The 14,238-nt window shown below is 38.2% G+C and overlaps 1 protein-coding gene across 1 annotated transcript in view; it reads left to right on the forward strand.

Annotated features, from left to right (window-relative positions):
* The window catches only part of PDE4D (phosphodiesterase 4D), a 679,443-nt gene that overhangs the window by 146,656 nt on the left and 518,549 nt on the right, over window positions 1-14,238 (forward strand). The window contains exon 3 of the mRNA XM_088152876.1: window positions 12,500-12,735. Coding sequence (XP_088009002.1) covers window positions 12,500-12,735 — 236 coding nt within the window. The remainder of the gene's footprint in view (window positions 1-12,499; window positions 12,736-14,238) is intronic.

Raw genomic sequence — 14,238 nt, forward strand, 5'->3', positions numbered from 1 at the left:
TAATTAAAATAAATGAGTTTTTTACTATTTCCACCAAATTTGTGGAATATGAGGGAACAATTTCTCTGGGTCTTTTTTCCCATGGGGAAGAAGAAATTCTCATGGCCAGGGTTCTTTCTTAACAGCGGTAATAGCACTACTCCTGAAGAAAAGAACCATGAAAGAGGTTTCCTTATATTGTCCTCCCTTGAAATGTAATGTAGGAAGCCAGGAAGACTGGAGATCACTGGATGGTTGATAAGACAGCAAAACCTCAATTCAGTGGACCAATTTTAGGGAGGGACTGCTCATAGCTCTTGATTTATTTTTAGATGAACTGTATGCCACCTACTCCAATATTTTAGGAAGCTAACATTTCGGAACACTGAAAATCATTTAAAAATGAAGGAAAACAAAGTAAATCACACAGCCAGAGTAAATCCATATCTCTCCTGAGCAGCATTCATACCTCTGAATAAGTTGTACCTTCTACCCTGAAAGTTTGTTGGAAAAGTACAGTACAGTCTTCACTGCTTTCCAGATTTTAAACAGGGAAGAAGCCATCCTAAGCTTGGGCAGCACATTATTCTAGGCTAAGGAGGTACTATTAGAAGGCATGTTTATGGACATCCTCTCATCTTCAGTGGAGGGATTCTCAGCCTGTCCTCTTGGCCAGGACAAAGGGGGCAGGCAGAATCTGTCTGGATCAGACAGACCCACAGATAACAAGGTATCTGAACCTGGTAACAAGAATCTGAGGATATAACCAGCACCTTGAACTAGTACCAGCCTAGCTCAATTTCAGTGTTATTTTGCTGAACTGGTGCTGATTGGTCAGCAAGCGGTCAACTACATTTTGTACCAGCAGTAGCTTCCAAATTTTCTTCAGGGATAGCTTTAGGTCAGTGTTGTCCAAACTTGGCCACTTTAAGATGAGTGGACTTCAACTCCCAGAATTCCCCAGCCAGGGAATGGCTGGCTGGGGAATTCTGGGAGTTGAAGTCCACTCATCTTAAAGTGGCCAAGTTTGGACAACACTGCCTTAGGTAGAGCAAATGGCAGTAATCAAATATGGGATTGCAACAATATGAGTGGGTTATGACCATTAAATCACAAATTACATCCTTGTGAATGATTTACTGTCTGTCATTTTTGTAATGACATCATTATGCAAATGACATAAATCACTGCAAATGACATATAATTAATGTAAATTTAATCTCCCTATCCAGGCTGTTTTGGTTGCAATGGAATTTGAAGGTGGAAGACAAGAATTTGGTTTCACTGCATCCAAAATCCACTAAATGGTGGTGGATCTGCTACATTGAAATTTCACTTGACAATGACAGATTTTCCCATACATCCCTTGGCCAGGAGATAGATGTAAGAACTTGTTCGACCCAAGAGAATTTTACCAGAACTTTTCCTCTTCTGTTCTTTGAAATGATTTCTAAAGCAAATTGTCTTTAATCAGAATGAATTAGAATTGGTGGGAAACCAAATTCAGCAAAATATAGAAGAATGTCTCTCCTTGGCATTAACTATAGTCACCTTGAACTGAACAGGTCTCTACAGATTTGTCTGATCAATATGGGAAGATGAGAAAGGAGATTAGCATGCATGTGACTAACTGGTCTTCAAATTTCCTGAAACATTTCCTGAAACAAAAGAGACTTTTTCTAACTTATAGTCAGGACGCCTTCAAATTCTTTCAGTAGTGTTGTAAAATGTACTTCATTTCTGTAAGTTGGCCAAGGCTGTTGCTCCTGATTCCCAGTCTGAAAATCTCCATGGGAAGAATTGCCCACTGCTCCTTTTTTTCCTTTGGGATCGGACTGAAATGTATAGAGCCCCGAAGGCTTCAGATTGTTGGAGAGATTAGTATACAATGAAAGGTGGGCTATTTTTATTCCCTCTTTGGCATCTTGTAACTGAACTCCATCTTTGATAATTTTGCCAACATTTTCTTCTTTGAAAAAACGGAAAATTTCTTCTCCAAATATTCTTAAAATGTGCACTGGACAGTTGGCAGGAAGTCCCCAGATCTTATACCTAAAGTGAGTTGTTGTTTTTTTTAAAAAGGGTATGTCTGCATTCAATGTGAGATTTTTTGTCATATGTATGAGTGGTTATCTTATAATATCTTACTTTATCTCTCTTATTTTTTGCCATTTTAATTATGTTATATTTTCTGGTGGTATGTTTTTAGAACCATGTTACTTACAGCTCTCTATATGCCTAAGATTGTGGGTTTTAAAGTCCTTTATAAATCAGCTATATATTTAGGCTAAATTGGGATGAAAATATTATTATAATTTTGGAGGGAACATTCTAATTTCTTTCTCCCCCTTTCTTATTAGGGTACTAATACAATAATAGGGCTATACATGCTTCAAAATGATTTAGGAGTGTGTTGGAACTGATGTGAATATATGTACTACACCTTTCTGGTATTTATTAAAGCTGCCCAAATTTTTCCAGGCTTCTATCAGAGCCTGAAAAGAGTTGCTACTTTAATCTTATATATTAAGAATACTTAAGAAAGGGCTTCTTAAGCAATTTTAGAAAACAACAAGAGTACAAGGTTACAGCCCAGTATTTCTTTTGAAATTATGTCTACCTACCCATCACAAATTGCCCATCACAAAGATGCTGATGATACAACTTTGATGGCTGGAAACAAGGAAGATGTAAGCAATCTCTTGCTAAAGGTGAAAAAAGAGACTATGTATAGAAGCCTCAATATTAAAAAAAACAAAAACAAACAACCCTCCCCCCCCGCCCCCCAAGATTGTGTCTACAGTCAGTGCAAAAAAGTTGACAGACATTATCTTCCTTGTATCAGAAATTCATAGTTGTAGCCAGGAAATAAAGAGACATCTGTTACTTGAAAGAAGAACTATGACACATCTAGGCAAAATATTAAAGTGTAGACACATCACTATCAACAAAAATGTACATTGTCAGGGCCATGTATTTAATTAATGTAATTGTAACAAGTCTGTGAAAACTGGACAATGAGAAAGGGTGAACAAACAGAAATGGATGACTGAATTGTGTGTTTGAGAAAGTTGCTGAGAATACCTTGAACCTCAAGAAGAATGAATAATTCAGTGGTAGATGAAGTGAAAACCAAACTTTTCATTAGAAGCACTGATAATAAAACTAAAGCTAAAATATTATTTTTTATTTTTTAATCCGCACTCAATCGTGACCGATTCTGCGGCGACTGCCTGGACGAGTCCCTGCAGTTTTCAAGGCAAAGTGTTTTGGAAGTGGTTTGCCAGAGCCTCCTTCCTAGAGCAGAGCCCAGCTGGCGAGCACCGGAGGCGGGGTTTCCATTGCTTTGTGCCTTTTTCGAGCGTGCGCGGATTCCGCGTTACCGACAACTGCTCCCGTCTCCTTTGCAAGGCACCGCCAGCATTTTTCCTCCCACTGGGGTGAGCGTACCCATTTATCCACTCACGTAAGTTTTCAAGCTGCTGGGTTGGCAGGAGCTGGGGAGGAAGCAGGAGCTCGTTCTGCTGCGCGGAGCTGGGCTCGAACCGCTGAAGTGTCGACCATTTCTGGCCGGCAACTTTCAGCATCATTAAGCCGCTGTGCCACCACGTCCCCAAAATATTTTATACACATACTATATGAAGGCAAGAGTCACTGGAGGATACCCTGATGTGTCTAAAAATCAAAGCAATTGAAAAAAAAATGTCAACATGATACAAGGAGGTTAGATATTATCACTATTGGTAACGGAGTTTGCTTGAACAACTGAAGAACCACCATTACCTCCCCATTAAAAAAACAAGGAAAACATAGAAATGGTACAGAACATTCAAAAGATGCCTTCCAAATCCAGGGAGAGTAGATGCCTTATTTTTACCATATAAAACAAAAGTAATGTGTAGAGATCCTTCCATGACCTTGCTCTGTTGACCACAGACAGTCTATCATACAAACACCCCCCCTCATACAAGTATACACAAACACACACATACACAAACATCATCCTTTAATATTTTTATTAACTCATTGAAATGATGTCTAGCCTAATTTCTTGAAAAGGCAGATCTTCATGTCTCTCAATGAATCTCCTGGAGATATGAATTGAATCATGAACAATGCAAGCTATTAGTATCGCCTGCATGCTGAAAACCAGAGATCTCTTATTTTCATAAAAGATTCAAAAGAAACAGGTAAGTTTTTTATTGGGAAGGAGTGATTTGGAATAGGAACTACTTCTCTTTATAGTTAATGAATGGCTGTGACTTGCTTTTATTTTTCAAAGTTTGGATAAGATCATTTTTCCAGCTGTCATTGAGCATAACAGCAGTGTGAAACAAAGGAAGTAAGTCACAGTGGGAAATTTATGTAAGCAAGCACCACTTATTGCCTCTTGTCACAGAACATAATGCCAGGTATGTCATTCAGACTGATCAAGGGTGATATTTTGTCCGGCAAACTATTGTGATTTCCATCTCATCTCTTGCCTAACATTAATTCAGAGGAAAAACATACCATGTAGTGCTAGGCTACACTGTATGTAGAATGCTAATATATGGAGAATATGTTAGGTTTGTAAGTAGAAATGGCAGATTGATTCCTCTTATGAGGCTTCCATGAAACCAGCATGTTCTACTGCAAATTAAAGCTCAGTTCAGTAGAATGAAAAATATTCTTGGTGCTAGTAATTATTGGGAGAGAGATAAATTCTGTGAATCAGCATTCTTCCCATATCACTTTGTCAATATAGGTATCATAGAGCTAGAGATTGGTTCCTTTCATATAACTTTTACAGAAATATAGCGTGGGATGGAATTTCTCATTTTGATTAATTTCTCTACCACCAGCATCATCATGCAAATGGATGTCTTTGAATATATTTTTTTCTGAACAGGGTTAATATCATTGCCAGAAAAAGTTGGAGAGCTATGCATGAAACCCCCAAAGCCCTGTGTTCGAAAGCAAACACCACTAACTAAAATAGTGCAGTAAGGTTTCAAATGGAGATGCAGTCATAAACATTGAAGAAGGAGAGCCATGTTAGTCTGTGGTAACTCCAAATCAGAATCAGGGTGGTAGCAATTTTCAAGATTAACAATTTTTGCTATAAGACATAAGCTTTTGCAACCTGTAGCTCACTTCATCAGATGTATAGAGTAGCTTAAGTGATGTACAGTGTCAATAAAGTACTCTGGTGAGCAGATAAATTGCAAGCAGCATGGCTGATAAAATAGTAACTGTTTCCTTAAATAGATTATTTGAGGATCTCATAAATACACAGACCTTTCTTTCCAATTGTGGCCAGTGCTTAAAACACCACAAATGTATGATGGTGTCACGTGGTCATCACATTCTTACGTAACTTAACCCACTGGTTAATCATAGCCAATATGGTGATGAAGTTAAGCTGTTAGACATGGATGTGAAGAGTTCAGGTAGAAGTCCCTCTTTACAATTGGAGTCAGTGGGTGGTTTGGATTCAATTTCTGTCTCTCAGTCCTTCTGACCAGGTTCTTGTTATGACAATAAAATGAGGAGATATTTCTATCTGCACCACTGTGATGTCCTGGAGAAAAATAAGATATAAACATGAATAATTCATAACTATAAATGAATTCTATTTTTTTTCTCATGGAATTGGCTACAATTCATAGTGTACCTTTTCTGACTGTCAGCTCCACTATGTGGACCAGAGCAGAAAATGTACCCCATAGGAAGGCTGAAACTACTTTTATTGAGATTGGCTGTAATAACAGAATCTTGCAAGTCTGCTTGTGCTGTACTTCCTTCTGCTTCTTATAGTTCAGTGAATTAGGGAGGCATCTGTCTGAGCCTCTTCCAAATGTTATCTCATTATTCTGGACTTAAAAAATGCTTCATCACCTTTAGCCTAAGTAATGGTTCCTGCATATCTCCATCAAGATCATCTTCCCTACTCTCTGCATTAACAAAGCTCGCTTCTTCAGACACAGGTAGCTTTCTCATTAGATGCATAGAATGGCAGGCTGATGTAGGATTTAAACTGGGGTGAGGTGTGGGAGAAAGGTGTAGGGAAATGGAGAGGAAGAGAGGTTGATTATGTAGATGCAGGTTACATGTGAGACACATTACAAGTACCTTATCAATTAATAATTGCAGTGTTTTAAAAACCATTGTGTTGGTTGAGATCCTCTGAGTTTGCTGGCAGTTTCTTGTTTGATGGTGCTGTTAAAGCCTCACTTTTCCAAAACAGTCACTTTGAGGTCTCTTATGGAGTTGGGAAGTTGAAATGCTCTGATATTATATGACATTGGAGGAAGATCATGTGAAAGTACCTCTTATCTTGTGTGGTGAGTACTTGTTGAAGCTCAGACTGTTCAAACGTATTATTAAGCTATAGCCCACACAGGACAAGACCACATTTGCATGCAGACAAACACCCAGCCTGAAGCCGATTCTTACAAGCAATAATAGGACAATGATGCCAACATGGGAACCCGACCCTGAAACAAACCCAGATGTCTACTTTGCCCTGCATCTACACCGACAGCACCATCGCATGTCCCTCTGGATTCTCCATAGGACAAATAGGACAAACTTTGAAAAAAAAGTTAATGGACACAAGTTTGACTTCAGGACCTAAAACAAAAACAAAGTAATATCAATATTTCAGCTTCCCAGGACACTCCATATCAGACCTCAAAATGACTGTTTTGGAAAAACAAACAAACAAAAAAAGGGACTTTAAATCCTCCATCAGCCTAGCCACTCTGTGTATCTGGCTAAGTGAGTTGCAGCTTCATGTCTTTTGATGAAATGTGTTAGTTTGAACAGGTGCTAGCAGACTCCTGATTTTTTGCCATCATAGACTAACACGGTTCTCCTCCTACATTGTTTACTTCCAGCATGTTACTGAATGGAGATCCTTTCAGTTCAGATGCTAATTTGTTGTTCTTACTGCACAGTGCAGTAGTTGACGTTTCTTACTCAGGAGGAAATTCTCTTATTTCAGTTTTATTTCTGGAGAATGAGTCATGCAATTTAGCCACCATGGGCCTTGATATGGGCTGCAGATTGTGACTCATTTATTCATCAGATTGCTAGTAAAATAAACCTGATCTAGATAAACAATAATTATGGGCAAAGTAATCTCCAAGGATGTCCATATATTACTGTGAGTTCCTTAGTATATTAGCTCATTTTGGTGATTTTAGAAATATTTTTAAGATATTTTAATTGGTAATTGTAAAAAAGAAAAGTGGTTCCTAGCACATACTGTTATTTACATCCTCTGACTATGACTAAGTGACCTCCAGGGGATCTACCCTGCTCCAAGAATCTGTTATTAAAAGTATGTTTTCTCTTTCTTTCTAAACCTCTCTTTCAAAGAAATAAAGTAGGGATTTTTATGGCGTTTGTATTTTAATCAATATTTGCCTGGTACAGATCCATCACTCCTATAATATGTACAGGATTCCTATTAATAGAAGAGAATATATGTAGCTCAGAGTTGAACTGTGGAGTCCTTGATGCTCTCTCAGCTTGGTTGTCTGATTGCAGATGTTTTGTTACCCAATGTCAGGCCTAGCCCAAAGAACTCCTGGAGACCATGCAGGTTCAATCAGCAAGGTTTATTAGCCAACGCCTGTTTACAGAAATCTTCTCAGACTGACCAGGCACAGCTATTCACTATCTTCTGGAATGTTTAGGGATGCGCCAGCTTTCTCTGCTTATCTCCAGAGCGTTGCTGGAGACGAGAGCACCGTTTTCACCCCCCTTCCTCCATTCCAGTCCATCACACCCAACTAGGTAACATCATCAGTGCTAGTGAGTGTGGGGTTTGTTCCCTGTTTATATACAGTACCTTGCCCTGCCAGGGTTGGTGGGGATGTGGTTTTCTTCTTGGTAGTTCCTTGATTAGGGTATTGTTTTCTGCTTGATCGTTTGTCTCCTTGGTAGTTCCTTGATTAGAGTATTGTTTTCTGCTTGAATGTCTGGTGTTAATCCCTGATTATCAAGGTGTAGGCTGCTGGAGAAGATGTGTTCTGGTCTTTTTGTTTCCTTCTTAGCTTTCTTATTGTCTCTTTTGAATGATGTGTAAATATGGTTTATTTCTATGTGTCTATTGATGGCTGATGTGTCTGAGTGCCAAGCTTCTGGGAATTCCCTAGCGTTTTTGGATTTAGTTTGGTCTAGGATGCTCAGTTTCCCTGTTGAAATTATGGTTATTATGCTACACGGCATCACCATAGCACACAACCAACTAAAGCCCTCCAAACCATCTTAAGTAAACCAAAAGACCAGTAGCCCAAGAAGAAAAAACAGGAGTCATCTATAGCATACAGTGTAAGGACTGTAACAGCCACTATGTAGGACGGACAGGCAGAAGACTAGCAGAGCACATCCATGAACATCAACTAGCAGTCAGAAGACACAATGAAAACTCCTTCATCTCACAACACATGGACAGACTCAACCATAATTATGTGCCATCAAGTCATTGTTGACTCTTAGCAACCACATAGATTTTTTCTGTGACAATCTATCCCTAACCCGGTCTTTCAAGTTTTCCAATGGTGTACCTGTTGCTGCTTTAACTGAGTCCATCCACCTTGCTACTGGTCATCCTTTTCTTCTCTTTCCTTCTACCTTTCTTATCAATACAGTCCTTTCTAGAGAGCTAGGTCTTCATATAATGTGTCCAAAGTAGGATAATTTGAGCCTGGTGATTTGTGCCTCTAGTGAGAACCCTTGGTTGATTTGTTTGATGGTCAATTTGTTTGTTTTCTTGGCTGTCCGTGGTATCCTCATGAGTCTTCTCTAACACCAAACTTCAAAAGCATCATTACTCTTCATATTCTGCTTAAGTTCACATTTCCATGGGCAGGCTAGCTATTTGATTTGAGAGGGCTGCGTTTGGGTTTTTTTTTTTTTTTAATAGCTTGAAATGTGTTTTTAAGCTTGTTTGTATTTGAGATTTCAAAATAATGATTAGGAATGATGGGAGAAAAGATACCTAATTTTTATAATGTCCTGATTTAGCCCATTTATTGTGACGACAACTTAGATTATAATTAAACTTCTCCCCAATCTCTTTAGACTCTTTTTATGCTGAGAAAAACAGAGGGACCATGTCATTAATTTATTTTAAAAATAACAAGTTTGTCAGAATTCTGTGAAGGTTTATTTATCAAAGAAAGCAAATATTCCGATTTCCAGAGCAAATGTTTTCTTCCTTATGTATCAGCTGTAAATGAACCATACAATCCCAATGTCAGCTACCTCTACAAAGGCTTAAATCTAAATTTCCATTTATTCATTTATAATCTGTTTTTCAGAGAGATAAAATAGCTTTCAAACTATTTGCAGTCAGCAAATAATCACATATAAATATACAGAAAATACAAAAGTGGCATTGAAAAATTTGTTTATTTATACCAAGTTCTACATACTGCTTCCATCCTAGGATTCATAAAGCAGCAAATAATAAAAGAACAGAACCCTCCCTCACCCAAAATAACAAGAAGGCATTAAATAAAGGGAGAGAGAGAACTAAATTAAATGAAGGCATTCCTGTTACCACTAGTGTCCATAACTGTGTCTTGAGAACCTCCCTTACTGTCTAGGAAGTTAGGGTTATTCCATACCCCAGGATGCAGAGTATCCTAATACGTGAGTACAGCTAGCAATGAGATGCACTGATAAGTCCCATCTCCTCTGCATTATCCTCATGCTTTCTTTCCATAAAAGAATAAATAGGGCAAGCCAGATCTTGCTGGGAGAGATCATCCTTTAAGTACCTGGAAGATGAGCTGTGTAGGGTTAAATGATAACCAGCACTTTGAACTGAACCCAGAAGCACATTGGTGTCATGCTGCTAAATCTACTCCTTGCAGTTAGCAGATAGGTTGCTACATTTGGGATCTGTTGAACCTTCCAAGTTTCTTTTACAGGCAGGTCCATGTAGAATATGTTTTTGTACTATATTCTAAAGTGCAAAGGTGCACTGAGAAAGCCCTGCCCAAGCTGCTAGAGTTATTTGATGGGCAAAGGCAGAAGATAAATTCCCAGTGATGGCCCAGGGCAGTGTTTCTCAACCTTGGTGACTTGAAGATGTGTGGACTTCAACTCCCAGAATTCTCTCCATCTGGCTGGGGAATTCTGGGAGTTGTAGTCCATACATCTTCAAGTTACCAAGGTTGAGAAACCCTGTCCTAGGGTCTAAAGGACTGGCTTCACTAATTTGAAGTTGACTGTACACTAATGAACCTTCATGAGTTAAGGCGATCTGTTAGATAACTTGGTCCCCAAAATATTTTCTAAAATCACCCCCAAACTAAATGAAAGGCTTTATACTTAGAGTTGGTTGGTTCCAATCAACATTCTGGGTGGGGGCTATATTTAGTACCAATCAGAATTTCCAAGATAACTGGGAATTTATTTTTTATTTCTATATCAAATTTATATCACTGCCCAACTCCCCCACAAGGAGAGAGACTGCATTGCATTGCTGTGATTAGGTCTGACATTTCCAAATAGGGCTACACTTTCTTTATCATGTTTAGCTGGTAGCATAACATTTTTTTTTTTTTTTACTGTTGCCAATTAAGTTTCACTAGATGGTGAATTCTTAAATCAATGGTATTTCTCAATGGAGCTTAAAATTCAGTTAACTAATTTGTGTCATTCAAATCTGGTCTCCATTGTTTTATATAGAGAGAATCAACAAGTTCTTAATTAACTTACGTCATCTGCTCAAATGTCTTTTTGTGTAGAAAAAACTAGAATTTCTTCTTAAAGTTACAAGCATGTTTTCCTAATCACCCATGTTTTCACTGAACTCAGTAGCAGAAAATCAAGACCAAAATGTAAGACATCAATGTACAATTTCATTTATCATTTCTGGACTTAATTAGCAAAATAGTTGTATTTATAAATTAAACAAGAACAACCCCTTGTACAGAAATGACAGTATTGTAGCTAAAAGATTATGGATGCATGCAGAAGTATAGGTTATCAGTAGGTCTGCAGAAGATGTGGAGGAATATAGACTTCATCAGATATAGGTAGTGAAAAGTACAGCTGGAAACTGACACTGTAGAAGGGGAGCTGTGTTAGTGTAAAGTAGCAAAAAAACAGAAGTCTGGTGGCCTCTTTTCTGACACATTTTGTTAAAAGGCATAAGCTTTCATGAACTGTGGCTCCCTTCAACAGATGCACAGAGTAGTTAAAGTGATGTAGGATTTGAAAAGGGGATGAGGCAAGGGTGAAGAAGAAAATAGAGTCAAAATGACAGGTTTCAAAGTTGCCATTTTTGAACAAAGAAACTATGTCAGCGTCATAGAGTGACAGATTGCTGAACTCATGTACATCAAGAGGCTTCAGGCTATCTCAGAAGGCCTCAACAAACACAATGAGCGTCTAACACATTACAGTTACTAATTGATGAGGTACTTGTAATAGGTCTCACATATAACCTGTATCTGCATAATCACCCTTTCTTCTCTGCCCTCTCCCGCCTCATTCCCTTTTCAAATCCTACATTAGTTTAACCACTCTATGCATCTAAGGAAATAGGCTAACATTCACAAAAGCTTTTGCCTTTTAATAAGACGTGTTAGCCAGAAAAGGTGCTACCAGTTCCTTTCTGATGTTTTTTGCAAGACACTGACAAAACCTGTTATTCATGTGTTCTAGGAATTAAAGCCTGTGAGATTAAAAGAGTTTGAATGTTTTAAATCAAACAGTCAATTTTTGTTACTTCCAAATGATGGGATGTAGCCATAATATGATCTGAAAGGAGTACTTGGATCACAGTGAAAAAATTTTTGGATCCATTATCAACTGGAAAAATTAAGGACCTACGAACTGTTGCATCACAGCACCACTATTAGTGCTTAAAAAGTTGCTTGTGCCTGCTACACGAGTTGTGGCATAACTGTTTTTTACTACAAGGTTGGGAAGAAACAAAATGTTATCACGAAAGTGTCTTTAAACTTTTACACATTTCTGTAAACCAAAGCCAGGCCACCTTTCTATAGCTGGGACCCACATTCTATCTTCCTTGTTTTGATGCCATACAGCCACAATCAGTGAAATTGCATTTTACGAGTGAGTGGTGCTGGAACTCGATTTTTTTCTTCCTTGTTTTCACAGGCCTTTAGCATTATTCAAGGTTACTTTCATGTTTTAAATCCAAGTCTAAAGCTTAAAATGTTGAATTTCTCCTTAAAACTGGGAACCAAGCTATTGATTCTTAGTATTCTGCTGCTGAATTTTGGAGCACAGTTGAAGGAGGCTCCTGAGAACACTTTCAGATTGTGAACAGATCAGGACTTAATCACCACTGATGTAGGCAAATCATATGCTACAGTAAAGCTCTGTAATTCTCCAGCGCTGCCAAAAAAATATGAAAAGAATCAGGTTCTTCCTTTTCCTTTTTCATACTTTTTTTAAAAACGAAAATGCAAGGATTTAGAAACAATAATGGATTTGTGAGCAATTTCACAACAGAGGTTTATTCAACTCATCTTTGTTATTGTAGGCATCCGAAGAAACGCTGTACCATCAAAATGAAGAAGAAATGGCTCTCCAAGGAATGGACCAATATCGTGTTAGGAGGTTGTCCTGTCGTAACCTCCAGCTTCCTCCTTTAGCATTTAGACAGCTGGAGCAGGTAGACTGGGACAAAAAGGCTGATCCAGAGATGGTGCAGAGGCCCACCAATCTTCCACTGAGAACTCTTCCTCTAATTGCTATTACTGCTGCGGAGACTGACAGGTAAACACTGATTTGGAAGCCTGCTTCTTCTTCTGTATGACAGCTGAGGGATTGTGTCTCAGCAGCCAAGTTCCTGGTTGCATGTGATGAAAACTTTTGACTCTTAATCATGGAGTAAATTAAGGCAGCTCGCCTCTAATGAAAGGCATCTTAAAAATAGGTTAATATAAAAGTGGTTTTAAAATGGTCATTTTGGGAAGAGGGGGAGAAAAGGGAAGCAAAAGATGCAGGTTTAAAAAAAAATCAAAGCCAAACACCATCATTCATGCCACACAGTTCTCTGACTGAAGCCGAGAACAAGCTACAAGAATAAATTGAGTAGCAAAATGTCAAAGGAACATCATAGGTTAATATGAAAAAAATTTTGCATACAACTGATGAGTGAATGGAAACTAGTATTACATTTTGAAGAAAGGAATGTACTACACATAAAATTAAAATGTTTCTCCAAGAAAGTCAAAACAGAATATTATTAAAAGGGGATATGCTGATTGTCACATATGTGCTGGGAGAGATGACACATGCAAAGGTTCTCACAGCATGCACATCTTTGCCACACATCACAGAAAATGTCACTGACCATCTTCCTGCACAACATAAATTATGGCTTTCAGTCGTTATGCTTACTTAATTTGGTTTTGATTTTTTTTGGAAAGCATGTTTATATCTGAGGTCAGAAAAAATCTATGTATGCACTATAATGCATTGATAATAGACTGATGTGGGGAAGAACCATCACTGTCAAAATTATAACTTTTTTAAAGAAAAAGCATTGTTTTCTTTATGAGGGGGGCAATCTTCATTAAACAGCCATGGACAGGTGTCCTCCATGGTTCACATATGCATCAATGATTTGAAATTCTGTGTGTAGAACATCACCTGAGGAGTTTTGAAAATCCACTTTTGATATTTGTCTCTTTGATGCTATTAAAAGAAAAGTTGAGTAACGGAAAGTTTGCCTAAGAACTTGAAATGCTAAGAGACTGAGTAATCCCAAGAATAATTCCATTGGGCTAATTCAGTAGTGGGGTTTCTTGCATAATAACTGCCTCTCATGCAGTCCCTTGGTTCTTTGTTGGAAGGATTATAACATACTATAATTATAACATAATAATTGTTATAATTTTTTACAAATATCTCTCTTGCTCTCATATGAGTTTCATCATGTACTTGCTATCTTCATATTTTGTTTTTTGAATACACTTAACAGAAGGAAAGTCCATGATAGAAGAGCTTATTAATCATGAACTTTCAGAACCACTCCTATCCTTAGGTAGGGTGAAGCAGCCACATCAGGTGGCATTTTTTGGGGGTAGTGGAGATTCTGCTCCAAAATCACTGATGATGAAGGAAGGTGGAAACTGCTTGGCTATGTGGCTTTCATGCATGGACTTGGAGTGGGGGCAGCATCTCATCTCAAGCACCCAAATCTCCTGGGTTAGTCCTAGATCCTGCTCTGCTTGATGGGATGCAGATCAGATCTGGATAGGAGATTGATAATTT

This window comes from Python bivittatus, unplaced genomic scaffold (genome assembly GCF_059951505.1).
Source record: "Python bivittatus isolate LINGU-HERP-01145 unplaced genomic scaffold, Pbiv_v1 ctg000570_np1212, whole genome shotgun sequence".
Taxonomy (NCBI): domain Eukaryota; kingdom Metazoa; phylum Chordata; class Lepidosauria; order Squamata; family Pythonidae; genus Python; species Python bivittatus.